This window comes from Triticum dicoccoides, chromosome 4B (genome assembly GCF_002162155.2).
Source record: "Triticum dicoccoides isolate Atlit2015 ecotype Zavitan chromosome 4B, WEW_v2.0, whole genome shotgun sequence".
NCBI lineage: Eukaryota > Viridiplantae > Streptophyta > Magnoliopsida > Poales > Poaceae > Triticum > Triticum dicoccoides.
The window spans coordinates 174,619,976-174,644,934 of record NC_041387.1 but is presented as its reverse complement, the minus strand read 5'-3'; the positions used below and the strand labels follow the sequence as shown (position 1 = coordinate 174,644,934).

Below are 24,959 nucleotides of genomic sequence, written 5' to 3'. Positions count from 1 at the left end.
CCCCCCGCCCCGTCGGGGTCAGAGCCGGTCACTCCCTCCACGTTCCGTTCGACCGCCAGGGACACGCCGCTGGAGGGGGAGGGGTCGACCCAGCCGCCGTAGCCGCCTTTCCCACCCGCGCCTTCTCCGCCGCCGGCTGCCCCCGCGGCGAGGCGGCGGACGCCTCCGCCATGTATGTGCCCCTCGGTTCCCGTCTACCGATCGCGATTCACTTCACGCCTGCGCCATCGGTAGAACTAATCGCATTTTGGAATTAACTGTAGCGGGGATCCATCGATCGCGCACTGTTTGGTAGAATCAGATCGGTGATTGGGGGAATCCGGTGTTGCAACACTAGTGATGTTTTCTCTTGGCGTGCTCTCGGAAGATTCTTCCATGCCAAGGAACAAGTACATATTTGAGTGTTGCTATAAGTGCTAACGTATCTTGAACAAGCAGCGGTACAGCGTCACATTGATAGAAAAATTGGATGTCCTAGTAGATGTTGGTGCCTAAGTCAAACCATGCCACTTTAGTACCAGAGTGTTGACGGCTGTGTTTAACTAGATTTTTGCTACTGAACCATGGGTGACTGAGCTTGCATTGTTACTGAATATAATGGGGCATCACACTAGTTCGATGTGGAGTCTGTCGCCTTAGTTCTACTACTAGTTTGTTCTAGTTTAGCTAGAAGTTGGGCGCGTTCACAGCAATGTCATTTTGGCGTCTGGGAGGCGTGCCTCTATGTTCTATAATGGACATCACACAAATATGAAAGATGGGGGAACTGTTATCAAATACTCCCTCCGTCCGGAAATACTTGTCCTAGAAATGGATGTATCTAGACTTATTTTAGTTATAGATACATCAATTTTATCCATTTCGAGGACAAGTATTTTTGGACGGAGTGAGTAGGTCAAATGCTCGCCTGTGCTCGATGAGAAGGAAGCAGGGTTCTGAGTAATAGTTGATGCATTCTGAATTGCCATTTCTGTTATTTATTGATGCTTGTTTAGCAATTTTACCCTGATTACACAAAACCTTTATCCTGAACCATTTGCATCCTCGTTTGCAGGTGTGTCGTTTGTCTTGCAGAGTACGAAGATGACGACGTACTCCGCGTTCTTCCTTACTGTGGCCACGATTTCCACGTGGCCTGCATCGACATCTGGCTAAAGCAGCACTCGACATGTCCTGTCTGTAGAGTTTCCCTGCGGAACGACCCTGGCAGAAAGCACGCTGCGCCGCCTCTGCCAAGCGCGGTGATAGTAATTCCCCCATGCTCGCCTGAAGTGTCAAGATCCGATCCATGCCCGCTGCCTGTTCTCCAGCAGAGGGTATTCGCCAACTACATCGTCACAGGTTCTTAACGAACCTGGCCAGGCGAATCAGATTCAGGTAGTATGCCATCCATCCGAGGATCAGGGAAACAATGCAACGCCATCTGAGGTTGGCTCTCCTGTTGAGAATAACAACCAGACAGGGAAATTGAACATAGAGAGTCCTCGCGTTGTTGGCATGCTGCCATGATGTAAAGCCTAGCTAGAAGCTGCTTGAAGTTCCTTTTCCTGCAGTCTGAGCAGACCTGTAGAATCAGAAACATTTTCATGTGTGCCAGGATGGCCGTTATATGTTACAGTAGTTTTCAGAGAGTTGATGTAAATATGAGAATTCATTCGGTTTTCTTCTTAAAGCGCCACATTATTTGTTGATCACACTCAAGCAGTTGACTGTTTATCACACTCGAGTACTCAGGCAGGTATGCACAGTTTCTTCCCGAACATCAACTGTTTGCATCTACTTGGAACTGGGAAGTGCTTAATCAGACATCGCACAGTGTATGTCTAGTGAAGTATCATGTGTCCGTTTTTTCTTTTCTTTTGGTAACTAAAATTTCATGACTGGTCTCACCAGGATAACATGTGAATGTCAATGGCCATCAAACAGTAGGCTGATAATACCCGTCAACGTTAGTAGAATTACATCTACCATTACCTGTTGATAGATTATTTATGCTGCAACAATCACTTGTAACTGTACCACTGTTATTGATGTATTTACATAAGAACAGTCAGTAGTGAAGGTAAGTGGCAACAAGCAGAAACTATTGACCCCCATATCTACACCACCTCATCATTCAACACAGAAGGATCCAAAGTAAGACTTCATCTTTCAACACAGAAGGGTCTAAAGTATGATTTCACCATTCAACACAGAAGGATCCAAACTATTGCACACTTTTTTTATTTTATTTTTTTGCTGTCCTTTGTTAACTGTACTTGCACACATCACAAGTTATGATTCGGAGAAGAGTAAAATCAACTAGCAAGGGAGATGAAATTTGCCTACACTACACACTCACATCAATGCATATCACCTGTTATGTTCATGATCATGTTGCTTGTAAACTTGCTGATCCCTTCGACTTCTTCTCATTTGAATGGAACTACGGAAGTAGCTACATGTATGATCAATGGGCAGGGGCAGATGATAGCCCATCAGCGCGGGACTTGAAGGCCTGGAGGACGAGGGAGAACCCCGGCGCGGCGGTAGCGACCTCCTCCTCCTCTAGCCACAGCCGGCTCTCCAGCGCGCTGCGCGCCCGGAGCATGACCACGGCGCTGCCGTACGGAGGCTCCCGGAACCACCAGCCGTGCAGGTCCCACATAACGTCCACCGGCGCGCCGTCCACGAACACGGTCTGGTTCCCCCTGAAGTTCAGCCACGGCCGCCGCGCCTGCACCGCGCGCTTCCCGTCGACGCTCACCCACAGCTCTTCTTCTTCCGCGCCGCCGGAGCATCCTACGCTTACCTCGTGATCCGGGCCGCCCTCGGCGAACCGGACGCGCCGCGCGGTGTGCATCGCCGCCGGGTCCGGCGCAACGACGCGCTCCCTGCGCGCGAACGGGACGGTCAAAGCCGCCGCCTTCGGGTTCGGGATCCGGCCCTCGAACCTCTCCTCGACAAACTCGGCCGCCAGGTCGCCCACAGCCAGCACGACGTCGGCGCCGGCGACGGCGACGAAGTAGTAGCCGGAGTGCGGCTCCGGGGAGGCGTCGTAGCGCGCGGCGGTGAGGTCCCAGAACGCGACGAGCTGTGGCTGTGCGGCGTCGTCAACGGAGACGGACTGCGTGCCCCTGCGCCTGCGGAGGACCACGGCGGGGTTGGAGGCGGAGGGGGAGAAGGAGAGCGTGGGGCCGAGCGGGGAGCGGGTCCAGGTGAGCCGCAGATGCAGAGGAGAGCTGTGGCCGGGCAGGAGTGCGGTGGCGCGGTAGAACACGGTGACGGAGAGCGTGGAGGGGGAGGCGGGGGAGGTGAGGGTGGAGGAGGGGGTGGTGCAGGCGGCGACGTCGGCGACGACGCAGGAGGCGAGGTCCCGCACGGAGGACGGCAGCAGCAGCAGACTGGAGGCGCTGACCATTGTAACGAGATCTGAGGTGTCAAGAAGAGAGGAGGAGGAGGAGGTGGTGGCCAATGGTTTTCAACTCATAGCGGCGACCCGGCGGCGAGGCTCTCCTCCCGCTCCCACTCCCCGCTGGCAACTGCCGGACCCAAAAGTGGGAGAGGCGCGTTCGACTTCGATCGTGCCCATTATTTAAGTGCGTCGGAGAAGGGCGCTCAGCCGTTGGATGATGAATGGGGAAACGTGAACCGTCCGATCACACTGGCCGAGTAGACGAGATGAAGTGCCAAGTCATCTGAAAAGCTAAAATGGAAGGGCAATCCATGACCCATCCGAGCCATTTTCTGCCCGTGCTCCAAAAAAACTCTTCACTTTTTTGCCGCATCAAAATGTTTATGACATTTCCATGGTCAAAACTCCCGGTAATAGAAAAGGAGAAGAAAAGAAGTAGACTGCCCGAGGAAATGACCTGACCTGACTTTGTTCTTAAAGTTGGGCGAGCACCCCAGCTGACTAGTAGTAGGTGGAACTTGGTCCACTTGGGATTTTGCCTTCACTACTAGCACGTTGGCCCTCGAGAGACTGCAACAGGCGGCGGTTGCCGGTGAGTCCTACGATCATGATGGTGCCAACGGTGTCGAGTGCGTGCTATTCTCATCCGATCATCTAGCATTACTCTTTGAAGGTGATTCTTGATCAGGGAGGGAGCGTTTGGGATGAAGATTTTTGCCCCTTTTAGGTTGTCTGTTTTCTTGCGAGTTTGTGGGCTGATCCTTTTGAGGAGCTCATAAAGGTTCGCAACATAATGCTACTTTGTTGGCACCCTTGTCGAGCTCTCCACTTCACAAGATCACCAAGGAAACACAATAGTCCGTGAGGATCACAACTAGTCTCAAATTCTAAATCCTGGCATATGCTTTGTTCTAGTTCCAGGGGAAAGAAGGGTGTGGCAGTTTGTATGTCGTCTCAAAAGAAATTTGGTGTAAGTCAATTGTTTGGGCCATCAGGGCATCTTTAGCAGATCTCCTAGACTAAAACTGCCAAAAGTGTCTTATATGCCACTTTACTGACTCTTTTTAGGGAAATCACTGTTTCGCAGCTAGTAGAACCCCTAAATTTTTAGTCCCTAAATTTTTTAAAGACATAATTAAACTAATAATAGCTTTTTTCGATAAATTTTAGACATTAATATCATATACATACATAACATCGTACATACTACATAACTCTACTCATCGCCGCCTAAATTAAGAGCATCATCAATGCAATAGCTCCCGCCAAAAGAAGATCTGCAAATGATCCATGGATTAAGAACCAAATCATGACGGCCACTGCAAGCGCAAGGCGAAGCTTCTTACGTTTTCTTCTTTGGGCTTGCATCGACTTGATTTCGGCTTACATCTCGTTGATTTGGTCTTGCATCGCGATGATTTGGTATTGCTTCTCCCAAATATAGTCATCTGGGGATTATTTTGGAAGCCAAACTTATAATTTTTAGTAAAATTGGTTTTAGGGATCTGCTAGCTAGTGCTTAACTCTCTAAAACTCACTTTTTCTCCCCAAATATAAGTTTTAGGGGATGTGTTAGAGATGTCATGTATATTCATCGCACAGTTGTGGTGTGTCTTCTACCTAGAGCCTTTCTCTTCATGTCCATCTTCCTTCCAACGCGAAATCGACTTGCGCCAAAGAAAAGTTAAAGCGGCTTACATACAACCATGCGAGAAGAAACAAATGTGCAAGGGGGCAGGCACTTGTGTTTACAGTTAAATAATTTTTTTAGGGATACAGTTAAATACTTGGTACATACTCCTATCACAAAAAAAAGGAAGGAAAGACAAATGGTGGGATAGTTATCATGGGAAAAAAAGCAGTGGGACAGTTGCATGATTTGTGTGCGTGTGCGTGTGTGTGTTCTCAAATAGAGATCTCTCTCAAATATAAGATGTTCTGAACATTTTATGAATTTGATGTATAGACATCTTTTTCGTGTGTTTGTTCATTCATTTCAGTTCACATGTAGTCAATATTGAAATACCCAAAACATCTTATTATTTTATTTGATTGATTACATCTTGGATGAAATGGAATAAAACCATCATGAATCACGCGATGCCAAATGGTTTGATAGCACGAAACAGATCGCATATGGCTGCGCAAAGGCAATTAGTATGAAGCTTGTTCTGCTCAGGTGTCCTTTGGGGGGCATCAGGCAGCCATGTAAAAATGAAACATCAGGTTAATAACCATAACCCCGTGCAAGGACCACACACACACACACACACACACCCCGCTTCGGTCAAAGAATGGTGGGACAGCAACCTTCAGACTCGTCTCGGCTCTCCCAAAGCCCTAGCCTCATTGATGATGCTCATCTCTTGGGAGGTTTGGTCTGAGAGGAATGCTAGAGTCTTTCGCAACGTGGCGGTTCCATCGATGGTCATCATCAACAAGATCAAGCACGAGGCGTCGCTTTGGGCTTTGGCGGGTGCCAAGCACTTGAGTATTGTAATGCTGGGAAAATAATTTTTCTTTGTCTGCCGCTTGCGGCTTCTGTCTAAAACCTTCTCCCTTATTTAATGAAATGGCAAGTCTTTTGCCTCGTTTCAAAAAAAAATGTTCAGATAAAAATAACAGAAACCAACAGCACGGTGAATCAAGTGACCAAGCCAGGGTGAACCGATCATTGTCTCAGGCAAGGAGATAGCAAGCGTCACTCTTGATGGTCCCATGACAACATGTGTATATGAATGAATATATGATCCCAGCTGAATACTAATGCATCCTCTCTTGTTACTCCCTCTGTAAACTAATACAAGAGCGTTTAGATAACTAAAATAGTAATCTAAATGCTCTTATATTAGTTTATGGAGGGAGTACTTTCATTCTTTTAATGCAGAGCAGGAAGTTCCAACCTCTCAATGATTGAGGACTAAGTTGTTAAGGATTAATTATAATCCTAATAATCCATGCTTAACAACCGCCTTAGATAAGTAACCGTCATTTACCGCCTTTATGGCGTCCTTTGTAAAGGTCGCGTCCGTTCAACGCGTCCCCTCACTTTGTATATATAGTCTTGTTTGTCATCAATAAAGAGACACTGTTCATTCCCATCATTCGCTCCTCTCTCCCTCTCTCTTTTTCCTATTAACACGTTATCAGCCCTTAGCACTAACCCGAGCAAGCGATTAGGCCACTAAACAAACCGGCGGCGCCGGCGGCGCCCGCACACTATCAATCCGTCACCGGCGATGTCCTTGATGGCCGAGAGACGGCCGAACGAGTGCGAGCCCAGACCTCTTTGACGCATCGCGTTGTCCCCAGCGGAGCAATTTCACTAACGGCTCGCCTGCGAGCAACACGGAACTAGCGACAGTCCATGCCCACCGGCGCGTGGTGCGTGCACGCTTCACCCTGCAGAACGGCACGGCGGCGCAAGTCTCCAGCCGGCGCATGGTCGCGTGGCCTCGACCTCCCGCATCAGCCCGAGGCGTTCACGGCCCAGGCGCGGCGAATCTCTCGATCTGGGAAGAAACCAGATGCAAATGAGATGAAAGCACAAAATCCAGAGAGAAAGGTAAGAACGGGGAGGGGGTCAGAAGGAAACATACAAGATCCCTGTAACACATCTCATACAAAACGACAATCATCCAAAGACCAACTCTGTATCTTGATTGATACATCAAGCAGGTGATTCAATTCCAATTTCGTTCCTGCACGAAGTAAGCACTAACCTCCAGGGCGTCGTTTGCATGCCGTCCAAGGCAAACTTCGGCGGCGACCCATGGCCCGGACAACGCTGCCTCGGCCAGGCTCCTAGCTGAGCGGCGGCAACCTTCGGCCCGGCTGCTCCCAGCGCTGCACCCGGAGGTGGCCGCAGCAGCTAATGGCCGGAGACCAGCATGGCAATGCCCTCAGGCGCGCGGCAGCGCAGTCCACAGCCCAGGCAGAGGCGACACCCTCTGTGCCCGACGCACCCCGGCGGCGCCTCCCATCGGCCTGAATCCTCGGCGCACAGCGACGAGCCCGCCACATGGCCATCATCCGAGGCTCTCGACCTCAGGGCGGCTCCCACGGAGCGACCAACCACGACGCGGCTATCCAGCCCTTCGGCGTGAGCGCACCATGAGCGGCAGTGGAGGCGACGTCCTCCGGCACGGCGCAGAAACCGACGGCCGGCAACGCCCTCTGGCGTGCGACGTTGTACGAGCAAGCCCTCCGGCTACGGCCGGCGGCGACATGAACCGCAGCATCGGTGCCTCTGTGCAGAACTAAACAAATCGATGGCGATAGGGAACCTTATCCCTTCGGCCATTTGAGTCTAAGCCCTTCTAGTTTCTTTTATTGGCAAATGCGTCATCAGACTTAATATTACTTGAACACAAGCCATCAGGTTTATTGTTTTAGATTTTGGTTAATACCAGCATATAATATTGGTTGAGTTCTAAGGCATTGAGCCTATGTTTTTGGATGGGCCGACCATTACATCTGCAATGAACCCTAAAGATACTAGTACTTTTTTTACAATAAGTGCAACAACTACGTTTTGCATTTGATTTTCTTCTTCTTGCAAATCATGATGTAAATTCAAAACAATGATTGTGAAGTGTCATACTTAATATGACTACATCATATTTTGTTTGCGAATCACAAGGTATGATGGCATCTACTGCGTAATTTGCAGATTATCCATCACTACTGTGAGGTCTACATCTTTTTATTTTAACAAGATGACTACCTTCGAAGTGCTCTTCCAAATATTAATATTATATGTGACTACATCAAGATATTATAAGGTAATACTGGCATCTACTGCAAATTTTGCAGACTATCCATTATTACAGCAAGGTCTACATCATGTCACTTTGACAGATGATTACCTTCAAAGTGATTTTACACATTTTGCATAACATAAGGTAATAGAATTACGAACATCTACTGACAAAAGTCAGACTATGTTATCTATTACTGCGAGGTCTACACCGCATCCGGTGATTATCTTCAAAGTGTTATCCTATATAAATTGAGGTCAACACATATGAGTGTATAGCTGGCATCAGCTATCATAAAATTTGCTCCTTTGAAGCCATTATTGTTGTTCACTAAAATTATTTACTCTCCTAGTAAAGAAATAATAATAATGATCTTACATGATTAAAATGGCATTTTCTTCTAGTATCAATTATTTAAGCATCATTTTGCTTGAATAAGTCGTGGAAAATTACACAAATATTACTATTTGTGATGATATTGTCGTCCATACATAAAGGTAGAGACCATAATTTATAGCAAATATCGAGTGTCTCAAACACTATTACAAGATCCACATCACATTTTGGGTTGATATTTTATAGTGACTAACCCCATGTTTGAAAAATGTCATGGCTATTCTCTTGATAACTAAATATGTACATATTCATTTTATGTCGCAAACTTCACTTAGTTCTCAAACTAAGTACATTATGGATTAGTATTTATTCACTTCGAATATTTTCCTTTAAGAGAAACATGCTGCCATGAGCACATCATGAATGATCGCCCATTTGTTTTTCAAGACCTCAAGTCTATTGCATCTCACAATTCTATCACATAATCAACTTCAAGTTGAGATCTCGTGATCAAATATTTTTATATGCAGATCCGGTTGAAAATTCCTTATACACTTTATCTCCTCTTAAGATGGTACTACCATTTTTATGATGAAGAAACATGGAATTTCTTAAAATCATCAGATTCACCCAACGGGTGCTATACCATTATTTGAAATTCTTGCTAGTACCGAGAATACTATGCAAGTTAGTGGTAACAACACAAAACCATGAGGAATTCGAAGTAAAGTGGATGCTAATAGACAACCAAAGATAGAATCATCTCTTAATAGGAATTGGCCGTTTTCAAATGATCAAAAGACAACTCTCCAGTTTGTCAAATGTGTGGTTATATAAATATTGTACCTATGATTACCAGACCATCAAACATATGGTCGAACCACACCACAAATTTATTAAAAGGCCAATAAGTTTAATGGGATAAATTTGAAAATTTGCAAATAACAACCAAATTCTAGTAAAGGATTGTTCTCAGAATCTTCATCAGAAGGAGGACCAAAATTTAGTGCAGAAAATGGAGGATGAACTCATTTGCACTCAAGCATATCGGGGACCTCAGGTAATCTCCTAATTATCCCACCATATTATTAGCCTATACTTGTACTACAACATGTAGTAAAATGTCCAATATCATATTCCTTGGATACAATATTCGATAAATTTGAATGTATGCTTCAATTCATACTCAATATTGTTGCGCACACAATGATTTTATAAGTATTAATAAATTAAATATTAGGCTTGATAGCCTTAGCCATCCTAGTTTGGGGGTGATTAGAAAATTGTTGACAATTCTGTTGGTCACAACTTAACAAGTTGTAAAATATTCCCCATATCATCAGATTATATGTGCACCACATGTGCCATAGGGGAAATCTGTTTTAAGGAACTCTCACCTTAAAAATTCTAAGCAAGCCACTTATTCTTCCTTGAACGCATTCAAAAGATATATGTGGATTGCTTAACCATTATCTGGGGTAATTTAGATAACTTATGGTACTCATATACACATTCATAAATTGTTTAAGTGTGTTTCTAATCACACACAACCATGATCTTACCCGATAAATTGCTTAACTTATCAAAGTAGGAGCAAAATTCTCCTGAACAAAGGATAAACCCATTCGAATGGACAATGTCGTTGAACTCATTTCACGAGACTTTTATGATTGCATTCAGTACTCTATGTACATACCCATAATGGTTTTGTTAAATTTATTATCAAAGATATTTAAATGAATTACATGACCACTTTTAAAGAATTATAAATTTACCAGCCTCTTGCTGGACACATACGACCTTACACACCGTAAGTATGATCTAAATCATACCAACTGCATATCATACTACTTAACCCCCTTGTAGTAACTACGTGGAAATCAACAAAGTATTTCCTATTTGCAATAATTCGGTTACATATCGATATCACCACTCCAGCGTACATCAATGGGCAGTTATAGAAAATTAGGGATCTATTTGAGGAATAACATTTTATCCGTCAATCAAAATTATTCATAGCCCGTATGCTGATTGCATCAACAATAAGGATATTTTCCGGCATTAGGGGGAGATAAGTACCACAAAGAATGCCGAGAAATAAATTATAAATGTTATTGACATTCAATCCTTATATCCACGTACTCAAAGAATCTGAACTATAAGTTTAGAGAATCATATATTTGCAACACATTGCAAATTTGCCACATACATTTACTGATGAGAAGGTGTCACTAAATCCAATATTCCCGCAGTAAAGTGTCAGAAAGAGTGGAGGTACCTGATAAACCACTCTTCTCCCCAAATGAGAGCAAGAGGGGGAGAAAGTCTGACAACATGAGATATAACTTCTCATATGCTTCCGCGGAAACAGAAGAAATCAATTCCTCAACCAGTAAATGTAATTCAACATCAAGTTGAAAGACACCTCACTGGATGCTCATCATCCAAAGCCCGGCATAAATGTGCACAAATGTTTTGGTGCCGGGACATCGAAACACCTTGCCTCCATTTGTTGTAGGAAATCACAAGGAGTTAAAAAGGAATAAATATATTATCCACAAACTTCAATGATTCCATCAGAATCATATAAACTAAAGACTACATTTGTCGACATATATTTCTTCTCAAATTGCTAAACCTTTTGGGCCCCGAACCAAAATCCATGGTAGAGTGCCTCCTGCACTCATATTGGTTCACATAAAAGGAAGTAAGTAATGAAGAATAGCACTCGCTCTACAAATGAGTAGTATTTACCGCAGTAATACCTACTCCTCATAAGTATCTTCCATATGGAAAACTAAAAACTTCTCATTCATAGACAAAGTCAATGAGGTGGTGAGAAAGCGAGGCTTGTAGCAAAAGGGTTCACGCAGAGACCCGACATCGATTATGATGTAACATATCCTCTTGGTATGAGTGGAATTATGTTTCGATACTAAATATCATTGGCAATAAAAATAATAACAATATCCATGCAGTTGATGGATGAAGTGGCTACATACTCATATGAGTCTCTCATTTCGGAAATCTCTATTCAAGTCCTTGAAGGGCTTATACTTCTGAATCCAAAAGAAAATCGCAACAATTTTTGTGTAAAACTTCATAAGTCACTCTATGACTTGAAATAATCGGAAATTTATAGTGAAGTCTCTCAAGGGCTTACAATTCCAAATCCAAAATAAATCACAACATATTTGTGTAAAATTTCAGAAGTCACTCTATGGCTTGAAATAGTCGGAAATCATATGGTACTACCGACTAAATGAGTTCCTTCTTCAAAAGGATTACTCGAATAATGATGATTATTTACATGTTTAATAAAGGAATCCCAAATTTGATTTCCTTTCATCACCTCAGTGTATATTGATGACCTCATCATTAATGTCTATACAAGACCTAAACATACACATAATCATCTCAAGACGGGAAATTTGGATTCAACCAAATTTAGCTTAAGCTTACAACTTGAGCATTCTCTCAAGAATACATATCAGTATACATATATCCAAGACATATACGAGAAGTTCAATGTGGATATATCAAACCAATAAAAGACATGTAATATGGTCATAGTACCCCTGATAGGGTACAAATCCATTCATACCTAGGGGTGATAATGAAGTGATATCAGGACCTGAAGTTCTATCTGACTAATGTCAAAGCACTCATATAATTGCAAAACTACGTCAGGCCTGACACTAAATTTGCTATCTTTGTTCAGAGTGCAACCCACAACAAAAGGTATATGGACGATATAAGAAATATTAGCTTATATCTCAAGCTCACAATAAAGCTTGGATATTTCCATCAGGAAATACAAGATATGACCATGATATGATATAATGATATTGGCTCTTTCTTTGATCCCAACAATGCCATATCAATGACTGAATTTGCGGGAATAGCCTTCATATGGAAGTCATCTGAATGAGCATTAATGGCTATTTCTAGTTATCATTTTGACATAATTGCTTTATTTAAAGGCACTGCAAAATATGCATGATTTGGCAAGAATGATTAACCACACTCAAAATCATGTGGCTGAGATTCATCAGAATCACATAACTTGTTCTTATCAAGATTCTAGCACTTGTATTACTCGATATGTACAGGTTATATGAAGAGCAGTATCATATTGCACATTGCTCAAAATTCACTTATCCTCACGAATTATAGAAAGTGAGGAAACAATTTACAAACAAAATATTGGAAAATCCAACGGATTATTCATAATGTCATGATAATGCCATTGGAATTGGTCAGACACATCCTTTAGATTTGCAAAGTTCAGCGGGAGTAATCTCCCAAACTATAACCTATTAACAATGATCAGATTGCATATATTGTACTCTTTTTCCCTTGATGAGTTTTTCTCTAATGGTTTCTCATAAAAGGTTTTTAATGAGACAATATAAACACAAGTGTCTATATATGCCATATCATTTTCTCCTTATATTTTTCCTACCGGGTTTTAAAGGAGTTTTCAATGGCATATTAGATCGCACTCTTTTTCCTTATGAGCTTTCTCTCAATGTTTCTCATAATGGTTTTTAACGAGGCAATATCTTCTCAAAGATCATATATCATACTTTCTATTTTCCCTACCGGATTTTTTAAAGGAAGTACTCAAGATATATTAATTGTTCTCTAAACTTATCGATGAGTTTTCTCCTTCTTCAAAGGTTTTTCCCATATGAGTTATCAAGAGACAATAATTATTATATGTTGCATCATTTTCTCCTTATTTTTCCCATTGGGTTTAAAGGAGTTTCAGCAACGTATCTACACTATTTTCCTCATATTTTTCCCACAGGGTTTTTGGAGGAGTATTTCTCAATATGAAGATGATGAACAATCTCAAGGCAAACATACTAAAGGAGTCTTTATCAAGATGGCGCATATAACCGAAGACAAGCATGGATTAGGGGGAGTGTTAAGGATTAATTATAATCCTAATAATCCATGCTTAACAACCGCCTTAGATAAGTAACCGTCATTAGTTACCGCCTTTATGGCGTCCTTTGTAAAGGTCGCGTCCGTTCAACGCGTCCCCTCACTTTGTATATATAGCCTTGTTTGTCATCAATAAAGAAACACTGTTCATTCCCATCATTCGCTCCTCTCTCCCTCTCTCTTTTTCCTATTAACATAAGTAACGAAATTACAACATCACACAAGCTGAGATGGATGGAAAATAAGAGTAGCAAAAGACTTTCTACCTTGTCACTTAGCCCGTGTCTTTCCAACAAACACATGGCATGAGATAGAGAAAAATTCACTGTAGGTCACAAAACTTGAGCCGGATGACACTTTGGTACCACTACTTCAAAATACCCGAACTACGGTCTATGTACTTGCGCACAGGGTTCACTTTGGTCCATATGTACGATTTTGTCTACATATTCGCTGACTTGGCCGAGTCAGCGGCCGCCAGCTAGGCTTTGACCGCCACGTAGTCGATCCTAGGGTGAATACTACTCGATCCAGGGTTATTTTTGCAAAAACGCCATGTCGGCCAGGGACCTGGTGGAGACGGCCTGGGGCATCGCCGGCAGCGGCGTGCCGTTCCTCTAGGTGGTCCGGCCGGGCCTGGTCACCGCGGACGGGCTGACACGGCTGCCGGATGGGTTCGAGGAGGCGACACGCGGGCGCAGGATGGTGGTGGAGTGGGCGCCGCAAGAGGAGGTGCTCCGGCACGCGGCCGTGGCCGGGTTCTGGACGCACGGGGGATGGAACTCGATGACGGAGAGCGTTTGCGAGGGGGTGCCGATGCTGTGTCGCCCGCACTTCGGTGACCAGATGGGGAACGCCAGGTACGTGGAGCACGTGTGGAGGGTGGGCTTCGAGGTCGCCGGCGTGCTCGAGAGCTGGCGGTGTGGAGGTCGCCATCCGGCGGCTCGTCATAGGGTGCGAGGGAGCGGAGATGCGGGCCAGGGCCAGGGACCTGGTGGAGACGGCCTGGGGCATCGGAGAATACACGTGAGCTTCGGCAGCCTGGCATGCATGTTGAGTCATCGGGGTGGTTTTGCACATCCCGCCCATGCCGGACAGGACCACGGCGTCCGCGTCCACGGACGCGCCCGCAGCTGAGGAGGAGGGGGAGGTGCTGCCGGAGAGGAGCTACGTCTCCGGCACCATCTTTCCCGGCGGCCTCAACTGCGCGACGCGCGCCCACGTGCTCAGCAACTCTGCCGACGGTGCTCGGCCGACCGCCTCTGTCAACATGTCCTGCAAGATGCGCGGCTGCGACATGCCGGCGTTGGCGGCCACCCGCCCTGTGATCTGCGAGGAGTGCTACATGGACTGCGTCGCCGCCTCCGGCAACTGCCCAGGCTGCAAGGAGGCCTACTCCGCCGGCAGCGACACCGACGACTCCGTCGACGAGGACGACGACGACGCCATCTCCTCGTCGGAGGAGAGGGACCAGATGCCCATGACATCCATGTCCAAGCGCTTCTCCATGGTGCACTCCATCAAGATGCCCATGCCCGTAGCAACGGCAAGCCGACCGACTTCGACCACGCCCGGTGGCTCTTCGAGACCAAGGGCACCTACAGCTACGGCAACGCTCTATGGCCCGAGAAGAGCACGGCGGCGGCGGCAACAGCGCTGGGGCCACCTCCGGATTCGTCGGCATCGAGGAGCCGCCCAACTTCGGTGCCCGCTGCTGCCGGCCCCTGACGAGGAAGACCAGCGTCTCTCAGGCCATACTCAGCCCATACAGGTACCAATTCCTCGTGTAAAAACAAGCGACATGGATGTCTAACGGCTCCCAGTGGGTCGGCACTTGGCTCGCCGGGGCGACGGATCACGCGCGCGGCAACCACGCTGGCATCATTCAGGTGATTGATCGAATCCATAGATGTTGCTGCAGCTGACATACTAAATCCTTTCGAAATGCTTGTTCAATCGATTCGAAATGCTCATGTATCTTCTCCAAATGATTGATGAACGCGCAGGCAATGCATGCGCCACCGACCTCGGAGCCAGTGCTTGGCGGTGAGCCGGCGGAGTCCGGTGCGCTGATCGACACGACGGGCGTGGACATACGGCTGCCGATGTTGGTGTATGTTTCGCGCGAGAAGAGGCCGGGGTATGACCACAACAAGAAGGCCGGCGCCATGAACGCGCTGGTCAGGACGAGTGCCATCATGTCGAACGGGCCCTTCATCCTCAACCTGGACTGCGACCACTACGTACACAACTCGGCGGCACTCCGCGAAGGGATGTGCTACATGCTCGACCGCCGCGGCGACCGTGTCTGCTACATGCAGTTCCCGCAGCGGTTCGAGGGCATTGACCCCAACGACCGGTACGCCAACCACAACCTCGTCTTCTTCGATGTCGCCATGCGCGCCATGGACAGGCTGCAGGGCCCCATGTACGTCAGAGGCTGCATCTTCCGCCGCACCGCTCTGTATGGGTTCAGCCCGCCGCGCGCCACCAAGCACCACGGCTGGCTCGGCACGAAGATCAAGCTATTCCTGCGGAAGCCCACCATGGGGAAGAAGACGGACAGGGAGCTGGTCATGGCGATTTTGCAAAAATAACCCCGGATCGAGTAGTATTCACCCTAGGATCGACTATGTGACGGTCAAAGCCTAGCTGGCGGCCGCTGACTCGGCCAAGTCAGCGAATACGTAAACAAAATCGTACATACGGACCAAAGTGAACCCTGTGCGCAAGTATATGGACCGTAGTTCGGGTATTTTGAAGTAGTGGTACCAAAGTGTGTACATACGGACCAAAGTGAACCCTGTGCGCAAGTATATGGACCGTAGTTCGGGTATTTTGAAGTAGTGGTACCAAAGTGTCATCCGGCTCAAGTTTTATGACCTACAGTGAATTTTTCTCCATGAGATACGCCGCGCCAAAACGCAACTGCAAAACTCTGCACCAGCTCCCCATGGTCCGTCAGTTACGCCTCGAATGCTATCTGAATATCTGATAACTAAGAATGTTACAAGATGCGAAATCCGTATGCACTTGATTTACGGGGTCTGCTATGTTAGGTGAGAATGCAACTCACTGGCAAAGCGTAGCACTTGATCCTAGAGCACTGTGAAATGTTGGTACGGCAGATCAGCTAACTTATCAGATGGTAGATGATCAAATGATGCGAGCTTCGCAAGAGAAATCAGCATATACTATTAATTCACTTGGCACGAACATGAATGTACAGACACCACAGGGAGATGCAAATAATATTGTGCAGCCCAAGTACAACTCTGATTAAGGGGGTTGATACGAGTGCATTCCTTTATGTTTAGAGCACCAAAATCATTTATTTTTTCAGAAATAAAACAGATAGATAGACAGATGAAGTTTTTGCAGTGGGCAATGTCTCTTGATCTTTGTTAAACTAGAGCAAGCCAGGAACGAAAGGTTTTTAAGATGCAGCAGGCACAAGTTGACAAAAGAGGCCTTTCGGTTTCAGACCCACTAGGAAACTGATGGACAAGATAACATTATGCAACTGCGGAGAGGATATGTATATTATTACGCTAGCCGGCAGAAGCAAGGCAGTTGCACAAGGTATGCATGCATGCATCAGGAAGGAGGAGAGCAGGTTGCTCACTTGTCCTCTTCCTTCCATGATGTGGTTGGGTGTTGGAATACTCCTAGAAGCTAGATCTAAGTTGCACCTGCTCAAGAGAATATGATTTCTATCAATATCAGGACTTCTGTTCCAACATCAGCCTACTTGGCTCTTGTTTGGCATGGAACGCCTAGAAATTGAAGAATCTTTCGCAGTCACATTAGTCTGTAAGTGACTCATTATCACCGCTGGAGTACAGACATGTCATATTCTGGCGATCAACACTGCCCAGCAAATTAAAAGATATGCGCTGCTCATGCGAACGATTTGATCATTAGACATCCTCCTGTGAAACCCAGACCTCAAGTTAGTTGCCCAACAGCAATACAGCCCCCAGCTTCAACAGTTTTGTGCACTTGAAATACAATTAGGACCTTTTACGCAGATAGGACCTCAAACGCACACATTTATTTCTGAAGTGACTAACCCTGCAGTCACTAAGAAAACATGGAGCCAAGACCATCACATGCATGAGCGCCTTGTGCATAGTAAGACATTATGAGCGGACCACCTCAATCTGGTTCTTTCCATATAGCACATACACGGTTTCCTTGTCATGCAAAATCAGGACTTAAGCATGCATCGGTAAGCCATGATGCCTGCTGCAGAGTTGGCTAAAAATATACTCCTATATGATTAGTTGGCGAAGAAAATTGACATGGTAGGTACATGCTAATGTGTACTATGACAGCATGTGCTACATGGTCCACCGCTATAAATGATGACGATGGGAACTTCACTGCTACGATTTAATTTCCAGTCTCTAGACAACCAACAAATGGATTCTCAAAGGTATAAAATGTTTATTTTGCATACCACAAAAATGATATGGCTCGCTGCCCTGAAATTGTCCCTGTCATCTTTATATAACCCCTCTCTGAAGGAAGTTTGCGAATGATTAAAATACTCTAAGGACAATTTTTAACATCAAACAAAGTTATATGATCCCATAAACCGAATGAATTGGCAAAATTCATGCAGCTAAGCAAGCCAAGTTGGATTTTCAACCATCTGACTGTACATTATCTGAGTTACACCATTATATTCCCCATTTTCATCTCCTAAGCCATAAAGCTGAGAAAGAATTTACATAAAATGCTTCTGTATTTAAGTGATTCAACTAGATATGGATCTAAGCAAAAGAAAACACAATACAATTAGCGGTAAAATAGGTATCACAGGAAAGCACGTGGTTATAATCTCCATGACTAGAAAGTGTGCAAAGACATAGAATTGCTGAGAGGCTGACCTGAAAGTCTGAAACGGGAACAAGCTACTACTCCAGCCTCATCTATCCAACATCTGTGGCCAAAGGAGACCACATACACAGCTCATGTCAACCAAACACTAAAAGTGTGGTACCAACATGAATAAGGAACGCAAATTACGTGACCCCCTGCAGCTTATCGATTAGTACATATATATATCTTTGCCATTTATTTGCGTTATTATATGCCCTTCCGCATGGAAGCCCTTCAGATCTCCTACGCATGGCGTGTAACAAACTGTGATTAGCGGTCAGCATAAACTTTACAGCACACTGCACTGACTGAACTAACAAGACTCGGACACGGACAATCGAGCAGCAGGTGGCTGCCTATGATTCGTCGTCGACGACTTCATCAGTCTCAGCCACTGCAGAGCTATAAGACGACCCCTCATCGAGCTTGAGCTCAACCATGCTGCCATGCGGCGTTTGTTGTGCTTTCCTCCTGCCTCTCCTGTCCCTCCACCTCACAGCGCCACCTCTTGATGATCCCTCATGTGAGCTCTGGCCTATATCTCCTCCACCCTGATTAGCAGCAATAGTCTTCCCATTGACTTGACGATCAGATAACCCCCTGTGACTGTCCCATGCAGATACCGCAAGTGGCCAGACCCAACGAACCGCGAGCAGGGAGAGGATGACATAGACCCAGAAAGAGAGCCACACGCACATTGTCCATTTCAAGCTGCGCGCCACGGCCTTGAACCATGGAAGCGCCGTCTGCACGGTGATCTCTGCTCTGTACACCTGGGGCAGGTGCACTGTCATGGCTCTTGGCTGCAGAGAGACTCTGATGAGCCGTGTCCTCTTGTGACGGCCGTGGCCTTCCCAGTACTGCAGCAGCTTCAGCGTCGCCGACTGGCTCTCGCTGCGCATGCCCAAGGCGAGCGGCACGATTGTTAGCGCGGACTGCGCTAGCCGCACCGGAGCGCTCTTGTACCGCAGCATGTACGGCTGGGTGGCTGATGCGACGGTGCTTCCACTTGGGGTGATGGCCTCTGTTTTAATCTGAATGTGAGGTTTTAACAGATGGGACATCAGTAGGTTGCAGATGGTCAGGTTAAATTCCAAGAAATTTGGACTGCGAATTTGGACCTGGAACACGCCAATCTGACGGTTGTGGTCGGAGTCTGGCAGCAGCAACGACATGGACACCCTCACGGAGTGTCCCGCCGGGGGGACGAGGGCCACGGCGGCGCTCGGCTGCGGCTCGGTGTAGTCGAAGTAGAGCGGCTGGCGCACGGTGACCGGGTCCTCGACCCAGTGCCGGATAAGGACGAAGCCGAGCAGCAGGGACGCGACTAACGCGACCGCCAGGGCCGCGAAGGTGAAGGCCGCGGCGAGCACGCCCACGGCGGCGCGGCGGGCGAGGGAGACCGCAGCCGCAGGGACGGTGCGCAGCTCGCCCACGAGCGTCGCGCCGGGGAGGACCACGAGGGTGAGGACCGCGGAGATGACGCGCTCGCCGAGGAAGGCAACCAGCCGGACGAGCCAGCCTGCCGGGATGGCGAGGAGGAAGAGAAGGGTGTCGCCGCCAGCGGTGGGCGGTCCGGCGGCCGGCAAGAAGGGGTAGTGGTGGTGGTGGTTGTACGTGGACGGGTGGTGGGGTCCTGGATCCATCGGGTATGAGCTACAGGTTAACATGTGTACACCAGGAGCCTAGCACCGTACGTAGGGAATGGAGCGAACTAGGCGAAGGTTCGAGGGCGCATGCAGTAGCCATGTCGAGCTGCTCGAGGATGACGAGGTACACGTGGAAGGAGGGGTCCACGTGTCGGATGCATGCCTCCATGCAGATCGATCATGGCCAACCGCTTTTGTCACCATCGACGTTATGTCACCAGGAGTATATATCTATACCAAATATGGTACTTCACCCCTATACAAAAATTAAATTCGAAAAATACCAGGAAAAGTTAAAAAAAATCCGGAATCTTGAGATCTCAAACTTGGGCGCCCATTCTACTCCCGTATGAAGTTTTGTAGTAAAATACAAGGAAATGTATCCGTGGTGAAGAAAATACAATCCAAACTAAAATCCATCCAAATAGTTTTTTTATACATAGAATTTTTTTTGTCTTTTTTGCCACGGATACATTTCCTCGTATTTTTAAATGAAATTTCACATGAAAAACCCCAGATTTGTTTTCAAATTTCCAGGTATTTGTTTGAACTTAATGTTCATATAGGGGTGTGGAGTACGTAGGTGTTACAAATCCTCTTCCTACAAATTATCCAGTACACAAATAATACTGTTGAAACAATATGATAGTAACATAAATAATACTCTACTTGACAAATCTTCTTTTGGAAACTTATGCTGGATATGTGTGTGTGTGTGTGTGTGTGTGTGTGTGTGTGTGTGTGAGCTCACGCGTGTGTAAATGAAATGGTCTTCACAAACAAAAACTAGGAAGATGCCAGTTACATCCGTGTACGATATCTACCGGCTCAATTCATTTTCCTGAAGGATGATACTCCCCCCACCAAGAAATGGAAGATGTTTCTTTTTACAGCGAAAAAAATGGGAGATGCTAATTACCTCTGTACAAAAATTAATTCAGAATTCATCATTGTTTTCTGTTGATTTTGTGATGGGTACCGACCATCTGCCCAAATGGGCCGTGTAATTGGTGCATCTGACGATGCCTCCTCCTTTCGGCCCATCCGGGAAATCGATCACGCTGATGCTGCCGTCGTCCAGATGGAAAGACGGCATGTAATCCATTGTTAGGTCCAGACACCTGCAGAGCAGTGCCAGGTGGATGGCAGGATGGCCGATAGCGACAACGACTCGGTCTGAATCAGCGCCATCATCATCTGGCAATTCGTTTACCAAAGCTTGCCATGCATCCTCGGACTGAGCCCACAATGTCTTAAGCTTTTGGTGTTCCATGCCGCCCATCCAACCAGACTGAACTATCTGTTCAAGGCTCTGCAGAGAAGGGGGAAATTGTTAACTTTCAGCCCCAGAAATGTTTGGTTTTGTAAACTTTCCGACTAACAGTCTAATTTCCCTTAAGAGAAAGGTGCCAGCCAATGTGCGCATGAGATAGCTTTAACAAGAAAAGGAAGTATGTGACCAGTGCTAATAGTAGTTCTGAATTATAGATATCGTGATTTGTGGTGCCTTCATAATGAATTCATCTCAATGACGTTTCAGCCTTTCAGGACATATAAAAGGCCTTCAAAGTAGAGCTAGTGTGATGCCGCTCATCATAACCACAGAAACTGTAAATGGTCTAACCTTTTGCTTTGTTAGAAAGGCATCATCAATTTCGAGTCCGAACAAATTCTTCATTTCAACATAACGAGGCACACAGTCAGCACCTAAGCAATCAGCAGCCTCTTGGACCTGCAAGTGACTCCATAAGATCAGATAGTGCAGGTGAAAATTTTGTACAAATATGATAGAAAGCAACTAACTAAATGTTGCGGTTAGTGAAACTTATATTTACCTCACATATGGCAGTTGCAGTATCAACAGCTGCGACTTGTGGGCTACAGATAATACTGTTCACCTTCAGATCTAGAAGTAGTTCCGCGGTCTTCTGAGCCTGAAAGTGTGTGACCGAATATGAGCTTAGCTGTTGTACTGGAAAAGAAATAAATTGGTGCTGTATGACACACAAAATGTGAATTACCTGTATAACACCCAGCATGTTCAGCGGTGCATAACCCACTCCGCCTAAACTACCCTGGAGTTCAAAAGGACAATATATGTCACTCAAAAGAGTACAAAAGGTGCAGCGTGCGGCTATATAGTTTTCACTGCCATAGGTGTCTAGATCATTAATCCCAGGAATTAGAAAATAAGATCCTGGTGTCTTCACGGCTTGATCCCAAGAACAAGTGCAACTTTCTTCATGCATGCGTGCACACAAGGAAAATCCATACCTCAGAACTGCTCTGTGTAGCCCCTTGACAAACTAGAATGATCCGCTTGCTCGACTTTCTACCTGCAGAACTTTCGGCAGAAATAGGAGAGTTCGGGGTCTGTACGAAATACAAACATGAGCAAAAGATTAAACCACATTTTCATTGTTTGATTACTTCATCTCTGTTTTCTCTGGAAACATATATGTTCTCTTATTAAAATAGTGGAAATAAGCCACCATGCTTGCTCATAAGTGCTACAAACTGACATGACAAATAACACTAATAATTCATCTATTACTTCGCAAGAAGCCCGAAAAAAGAGGACACCTCACAACAAGTCAACATTGTCAAACAATGGTATTGAGACAGATAAGTAATGCTCGGTGGTTTATTTCAAAAAAAAAGTAATGCTCGGTGGTTGAAATATGTCATTAATAATAATAGCAAGTAAGTGCAGTGGAATCAACAACTTTCATTAACATTAGTTGCATTCCTGCAACTATCTAGAAGCAGATGAAATATGCTCGGTGCATTTTTTTCTGTACTATGGATGTCTTGTTCCTTCAAACTTCACACAACATTTACAATGTTATTATGAAAACACCTAAATATCCTGCACAGTATTCTAAAGCACCTAGGTTGTATCGGCTGATGGTAAAAAATTGTGGCAAATCTAGCCATGCAAATGAAGCGGGCTGCCCTGCTAATTCCTTTAATCTCGAAGTTGATACAAGAGTAGAAGGTCCCGTGCTAACACAAACAGGCAAGGAGTAGAAGGTTCATATTAATAGTGTGTTTCGGACTTTCAGTAAGTATGAAACTCAAGTTTCAGCACACTGCATCAGCAGAAATTTTTTGGTTACAAAGGAAAGCAAAGTTCAGTTATGGAAACAAAATTACACTCACCTGATTTAAGCGGTTAAGGCACACACTTGGAGGGCGTCCGCCGGGCTGTGGGGTGAAATCCAGCACACTAGCGCCACAATTGCTTTGGAGCAGAGTCCGAAAGTACTCGGTGCCAAGTCCTAAACACAAACAGACCAACTGTGAACACGCCCTGAGCATTATAACATCCAAATCAAAACCTGGTTACACCTTACCCAAGGATGTGGCAACGAGCGCTTGGTTAACTGCATTGTGGGCAACCACAAGAACTGACTTGCCCTCGTGTGTCGGGATCCTCTCCCAGCAGCCCTGCGCTCGGTCCCAGAGCTCCCGCACTGGGTAGTGCCCATCGATGCTGCAGTCTGATGGATTCTTCTGCCACTGCTGGAACAGAGCCCCGTACTTCTCCTTCCCTTCATGCTTCAAGAGCCCCTGCAAACAAATCCAGCTGGTCAGTGTGGCATTTCCGCAAGCACCTGCCGGCTGCCAAGCATTTGCACAAACATCAAGCGAGCGAGCGAGCAGGTGCCCACCTGGAAGGAATAGAGGTCGATCTCGCGGAGGTCGTAGTCCGGGATGAGGTCCTTATCGCGGCTGTCCCAGATGATCTCCGCGGTGCGGCGGGACCGGGCGAGCGGGCTGGTGAAGCAGGCGTCGAAGGAGTCGGCGAGGAGCATGAGGCGGGAGGTCTCCGCTTGGGACTCCCCCTTGGGCGTGAGCACGGAGAAGTCGGAGCTCCCCTGGATGCGTCCATCCGCGTTCCAGGTGCTCTGCCCGTGCCGCACCAGCACCACCCGCTTCGCCTCCGCCAGCGGCGGTAGCGGCGGGCGGCTCGGGGACCTATCAAGCTCGCGCACGCTCGAGCAGCGGATGCACGAGGCAGCGCTGCCACCCGGTCGCCGGTGAGCGGTGGCCGGCGACGGCGGCGGGGTGGGAGCGAAGAGGAGCATTTGTGGGATTTTATCCGCCCCTCTGATTTGGACGGTACCCAGAAGGATGTGTGGTTTGGGTCGAGTTTCCCGCGAAGATGTTCCCGAAGAAGAACCCGTACAACGCGGATTTTAAAATTACGCCTTCCATTCAAGAAGACGTATAGTACAACATAAACTATTTTTGTGCGTGCTGCAAAATTCTGTCAGAACATACAAGGATTTGGTGAGCACAGCAAAAACTTACATTTCGTCTTCAAAAAAAACTCATCGCAACAGTTCCTTTCAGATAATATATAGAATGCACTTCGGTTCTTACAGGAAGGGCCTTGTCGCATATTCATCATAAAATTTAAATTTAAATGTGCTACATCAAGGCAAGAGATAATAATCGACACACGAGAATTACACAAAAAAGAAGAAGGCAAAACAGTTGACGCTGACAAAATTGCTCGGTGACCCCGCATAAGTAGAAAGGAATATTGCATCAGGAGTGATTCTTGTCAATTAATTGTCTTAGCAACTTAGGCACCGCCTGTCCACTGTTTGCAAGAACATCAGCCAAGGGCTTTGCATGAGCAGCATCAGTCTTAGAGACGATAACATGCACCTCCCCTGCAACCGTGTGACGAGCTGTCCTGGTGAGGATCTCAACATAATCGTCAAATGAAGGAGGCAAGTCCGCGACCAACACAATCTCAAATTCCTCAACACCTGATGTTGCCAAGCTCTCACAGCCTTTCACAAGGACATTGATAAGCCCCATGCTGCAAGTAGATACAAAGGAACATGTAAGTCGTCAATGTCACAGTGCCACAACACAGTTATTAATTAAAACAGTGGTGCAGCTAAAAATCATCTGAAAGTGAAAACACAAAGCCTTGGCAATATGGCTTCAAATTGAGAAGTT

General features: G+C 46.2%; 4 protein-coding genes, 1 long non-coding RNA gene and 2 pseudogenes across 5 annotated transcripts in view; 2 read left to right on the top strand and 5 right to left on the bottom strand.

Annotated features, from left to right (window-relative positions):
- Positions 1-1,760, top strand: part of LOC119292607 — a 2,250-nt pseudogene extending 490 nt beyond the window's left edge.
- A 434-nt stretch (positions 1,761-2,194) lies between these two features.
- Positions 2,195-3,541, bottom strand: LOC119295639. The gene has a single exon (XM_037574081.1). The coding sequence runs from the start codon at positions 3,398-3,400 to the stop codon at positions 2,450-2,452; it is 951 nt and encodes a 316-aa protein (XP_037429978.1). The 5' UTR covers positions 3,401-3,541; the 3' UTR covers positions 2,195-2,449.
- A 2,749-nt stretch (positions 3,542-6,290) lies between these two features.
- Positions 6,291-7,636, bottom strand: LOC119295638. The gene is made up of 2 exons (XR_005144132.1): positions 7,117-7,636; positions 6,291-6,906 (listed from the first exon to the last, which is right to left on the bottom strand). It is a non-coding gene; the product is annotated as an uncharacterized LOC119295638 (long non-coding RNA).
- A 6,885-nt stretch (positions 7,637-14,521) lies between these two features.
- LOC119292606 lies at positions 14,522-16,204 on the top strand (annotated as a pseudogene).
- A 2,269-nt stretch (positions 16,205-18,473) lies between these two features.
- LOC119295637 (seipin-1-like) lies at positions 18,474-20,613 on the bottom strand. Its single transcript, XM_037574080.1, has 2 exons — positions 19,452-20,613; positions 18,474-19,364 (listed from the first exon to the last, which is right to left on the bottom strand). Exons 1-2 carry the CDS (start codon positions 19,998-20,000, stop codon positions 18,687-18,689), a joined length of 1,227 nt encoding a protein of 408 aa, XP_037429977.1. The 5' UTR covers positions 20,001-20,613; the 3' UTR covers positions 18,474-18,686.
- Positions 20,614-20,789: 176 nt separating this feature from the next.
- LOC119295636 (2-carboxy-D-arabinitol-1-phosphatase-like) lies at positions 20,790-24,117 on the bottom strand. Its single transcript, XM_037574079.1, has 8 exons — positions 23,654-24,117; positions 23,336-23,552; positions 23,142-23,260; positions 22,254-22,352; positions 22,001-22,054; positions 21,815-21,913; positions 21,604-21,711; positions 20,790-21,291 (listed from the first exon to the last, which is right to left on the bottom strand). The coding sequence occupies exons 1-8, from the start codon at positions 24,068-24,070 to the stop codon at positions 20,917-20,919; spliced, it is 1,488 nt and encodes a 495-aa protein (XP_037429976.1). The 5' UTR covers positions 24,071-24,117; the 3' UTR covers positions 20,790-20,916.
- Positions 24,118-24,304: 187 nt separating this feature from the next.
- Positions 24,305-24,959, bottom strand: part of LOC119295635 (probable ATP-dependent RNA helicase ddx5) — a 3,006-nt gene continuing 2,351 nt past the window's right edge. The window contains exon 6 of the mRNA XM_037574078.1: positions 24,305-24,816. Coding sequence (XP_037429975.1) covers positions 24,537-24,816 — 280 coding nt within the window. The 3' untranslated portion in view covers positions 24,305-24,536. The remainder of the gene's footprint in view (positions 24,817-24,959) is intronic.